Below are 4,392 nucleotides of genomic sequence, written 5' to 3'. Positions count from 1 at the left end.
TAGCACCCGGAAGGTGACAGAAGAATCAGCTACGGAACAGTTCCTTTGTTTTAAGTCCAAAAGTTGACTACTCGCCTCTTTACCCCGCACGGGGTGATCAAAAGTATTAAAGTATCGCCGTCAAAAATAAGGCAAAAGATGAGCGAATGGCGGGTTTGGCTTTACTAGCCGTCATAGCCCATGCCGCAGCTCTATCATTGAGCAAACTCATGACAAATGCAACCTTAGCTGAGTCTGTAGCATAGGTGTTAGGCTGTTGGTCGAATACCAAGGAGCATTGGTGCAAAAATCGTTCACACCGACCTGATTCCCCTGAGAAACGAGGCGGGTGTGGAATATTCGGCTCCTAACAAAGAGTGGGCGAGATACTGCATGCTCGGCGGGTTAGTCGGATCTAAACCAGGAGATGCCCCGGCGCCCTGACATTGTTCAGGTGAAAAAACTTGTGCAAAATGCTGACCCATGGCAGTGACATGAGAGGACAAGGTGTTAATTGCCTCCATGATTTTCCTCAGGGATTTGTCGTGTTCACCGACTAATTGTCCCTGGTGCGTGAGTGCTGACCGGAAATGGTCCAAGTCTGCGGAATACATTTTGTATGGCCAGAACGTGCTGTCACGAGGTGGCGAGTATTGGCGATGGATCCCAATGCAGACAGCACCACAAATGTTCAATTAAACAAAAAGTATTGATTAACAGTATAACTAACAGAAAAGTCAAGGTCCATGAAAAAACACAACACAAAATCACCGGCTCAAGTCACGGGAAAAAGGGAAAAACTAACACGAACAAAAAACACTGCAACGTGGATAGCAGGAAAAAGGGGTAAAACAAAAAATCACAATCATCAAAAGGAGATAGGAAAAAATACTGACAGTAGGTAACCAAAAATCTCTGTATGAAATAACCACTGCAACAGCAGGAAAAAACATGCAAAATAACCACTACTCACGGTAGGCACGAGGTAAGACCAGAATCAAGACAGGGGTACAGAACAAACAGGTAATCAAGGGAATCAGGCTTGCAGGAGAAGACATTTTGGCAACTAGGTGAGGTTACTGCCTGGTCTAAATAGTCCAGCATTAATTGGACGCAGGTGTGCTTGCTCCACCTCTGATGGCTGAGTGTGCTGTGACGGAAAACAGACATTAGGTGGCAGCAGAGCAGCACACTCACTCATGACAGTAACTTCTCAAATCTTTGAAATGAACGCACAAAAAAGACTTTTGTAGTAGTGCCCATTTTCTTGTGTTCCTTTAAGTTAACATGTGATTGAACGTAGCTCCCTGTCCTTCTTGATAAAGTCACACTTTCTTGTCTTCATCTAAACTCAAGCACAACGGAAGAACGTGCTGCCCCCTCGTGGCGTGTCAAAACATTGCAGTCTGTGGACTTATCCTTCCTCAAAGAGCAACCTTGGTGTTTTTTCTAGGCTAACACACCTGCAGCCATGTCTGTTTGTTGCCATGGCGACAGCTGTTGTGTGCGCGTGCATTTTAGAGCGCAAGACGCAGACACACACGACGAGCAACATTACTGCTCTTGCCGCAACCAGTCTGTGCAAAATTCAAGTATGAGTGCAGCCATTGTTTAAGTCTACATTGCTTCTATTGTATAATTCTAGTCAATTCAGACTCATTTTCCACAAATTAAAACTACTGTTTTGTCACAACATTACAGCTTAAAGGAAAAGTTTTTTCTTTCTGATTTCACCTTAATGCTACTAAAATGAGGTAGGTTATTTTCTCTCATATTACGATATTCTTGTAAAATTGCTGATTTTGCCACAGTTTTGATAAATAATAATTTTGCAGGCTGGAAATTGCTACCGAGCCGCACAATGGACACCCCCGTTTACTCCGGTTAGTCGGCTGCCAAAGAGGGGCTAACTGCCAACCACGCTGCGAGGTTTATTCTTGTAAAATTGCACCTCTTTTTGTTGTTTGAATACAGAAACATTTACTTTATATTTTGACTTTATTCTTGTAAAATTGCAGCGATTTCCATTTTTTGTGTGTTTTTACTTTTGTTATAATTGTAGAATGACCATGGGCCAATAAAACACAGCCGCTGGATGCAAATGGCCTTTGGACCGCACTTTGGACACCCCAGACCTGAAGGTCATCCATCAAATAGCAGATCTATTTTTGATTTATTTTTATGAATTGCAAGTGTGTTGGTGTGACCTCAAGGTCACTTCTGTCTCTTTGATCTTCCAAACACGCAGTCTTGAACCTAAAAATGTGACATTTGACCTCTGAGTCATAATCAAATATGAACTAAAGCGGTGAAACATTTCCATGTAATGTACTCGCATTTTGTAAAGATGAATGTGCACATTGTTCCTGTTTAATGAGTCAGTCGCTACCCGATTCCCTTGAGTGACTGACTTGTCAGAGCTGGAGTCCGTAAAAGGAGTCTCCACTCACTCTTTTGGACAGCTTTGTGTTTTTATCATTTATTTTTTATTGAAGAAAAGTAGTCATACACAACACAGAAATCCTAAATGAATCAAAAACAACAAATTTGGCTCCATTATTTCATATTTTCAGCAGTATCGCCAGAAGTGTGAGGATGCTCACACGTGACACTATCGGGAAGTGTTTCCAAGTCTCCCCCCTCCATCGACAACATGGGCACCTCCTCCACTGTTTCACTTCTGCGCCAGTACCAGATGGCGAGAGCACCGACAAGACCCAGCACAAGCACGACGGTCGTCACGGCCACGACTGGAACTGGAACTCCATCGCTCATGGCTGATGGTGGTGGACACTCAAGTAGGACGTCACAGTGTTGGGTAGCAACCAGACTTTCCACCGTACAGAGATATCTTCCACAGTTGTCCTCTGTGATCCTGTCTACAAACAAGTCACCCAATGTGGCATTCACACTGGCGTTTGGTGGCAACATCTTGTTTTCGCTCATCTTTGTCCAGCTGTACGTCAGTTGGAGTGTGTCATGTGAGGATCTGCATTTGAGCGTCACTCCAGGCTCCCCTTTCACACCACATACCGGCTCGCTTGGTTTCTCCATGACTGTCAGGTTCATGTTCATCTCCCTTGTCTCGTCCGTTACAATATTTCTCAAGAGGCATGTGTAGGTCCCCGTGTCTGAGAGACGCAGGTTGCTGATGGTTATGGAAGCGTCTCTTTTGCAGTGTGAGGTCTGAAAGCTGTGAGGCATGTGGTGGAACCTGCCCTTCAGTGGTTCGTAAAAAACATCACAATGCCACCATGTAATACGGAAGTCTTGTGAATTCACCGTGACAAACCAGGTAATGTCTACATCGTCAGTGGGATATGTATGCTCGCAGTGAAGAGTGATGTTTGATCCTACAGCTGCGTAATAGGACGTCTGGGAGTTGGCTTTGAGAGTGCAAAAGGTCAGCACCAGGACAAAAGAGCAGAACGCAGGCCTCATGATTGGAGCGTTGGACGGGAGCTTGCTGTAAAGTAAACACACGTTACATTGTCTTTCATGTCTTCAAGTCCAAGTATGACTTGTGTGTACAACTAGAAAGACACCACTAACAATTTCACTCTGTAAAGTGCCAGAAGTGGCGATTGTGACATGTATTTTATCCATTATATTTCTGCAATGATGGCCCCTGGGCCACACATTGGACACCCATGCACCAGGAAGGCAGGTGCTGCCAGTGTGTCTGCTTCACAATCACAGGTGGAGATCCTGCGCGGCAGATGCAAGAAACGCTTTTACTTTGAATGCACCCCTACTTGCTAAATATAGCAACCATGCCGCAGCCGAGTTATGGTCGCCACGTTACGCCTTCAGAGAGAACCATTTACGTGTTTTGATCTGATGAGAATTATTACAGCGTCTGCTTGGATATAAACACACGCAGCAGCTCTTCATCTATGATGGAAAAAAGCACACGTCTCCCTGATGCTGACACAGGGAGCATTGCAGTGTTTTAACACTTAATGTGGGCCTCCAATAATGCTTTTAATTGCATATTAATCCATTTTATTGAGGGCCAATGAAAAAAAGGCCTCCATGACACTCCCTGGCTGTTTTTAAGCATTTAGCATAAAAAGTGTACTTCACCTGCACCTCCTAGAAGATGAGGACACCTCAGCTGGATGATTCTCTGAGATGAAACACGTCTACAGTCACTTTATGTATGCATCACTTTATGTCACAAGACATAAAAGATGCTTATGTCATAAAGCACAAAGACTAGCTTTCGTATTTGATGATGAAAACTGCAACTGTCCTATCAGAAAGCGCCACGATAGCTTTGGAGCTGCCACGGTTGCCTTTGAGGTGAAAAAGATGACATGTCATACGAATAATGCGGAGACTACAAGGCTGCACAAAAAATACCTTTTAACGAAAACCGCTCCAATTAAAAGTAACACATCTAGTAAGAGC

At 44.1% G+C, this 4,392-nt stretch overlaps 1 protein-coding gene across 1 annotated transcript; it reads right to left on the bottom strand.

The window, feature by feature from the left end:
• Window positions 1-2,480: 2,480 nt before the first annotated feature.
• On the bottom strand, window positions 2,481-4,155 carry LOC129187890 (coxsackievirus and adenovirus receptor homolog). Its single transcript, XM_054787676.1, has 2 exons — window positions 4,066-4,155; window positions 2,481-3,445 (listed from the first exon to the last, which is right to left on the bottom strand). Exon 2 carries the CDS (start codon window positions 3,418-3,420, stop codon window positions 2,536-2,538), a length of 885 nt encoding a protein of 294 aa, XP_054643651.1. The 5' UTR covers window positions 3,421-3,445; window positions 4,066-4,155; the 3' UTR covers window positions 2,481-2,535.
• Between the last annotated feature and the right edge of the window lie 237 nt (window positions 4,156-4,392).

Source organism: Dunckerocampus dactyliophorus, chromosome 9, assembly GCF_027744805.1.
Source record: "Dunckerocampus dactyliophorus isolate RoL2022-P2 chromosome 9, RoL_Ddac_1.1, whole genome shotgun sequence".
NCBI classification, from domain to species: domain Eukaryota; kingdom Metazoa; phylum Chordata; class Actinopteri; order Syngnathiformes; family Syngnathidae; genus Dunckerocampus; species Dunckerocampus dactyliophorus.
Note: the sequence above shows the minus strand (reverse complement) of the source record. Positions and strands in the feature narration are given on the sequence as shown.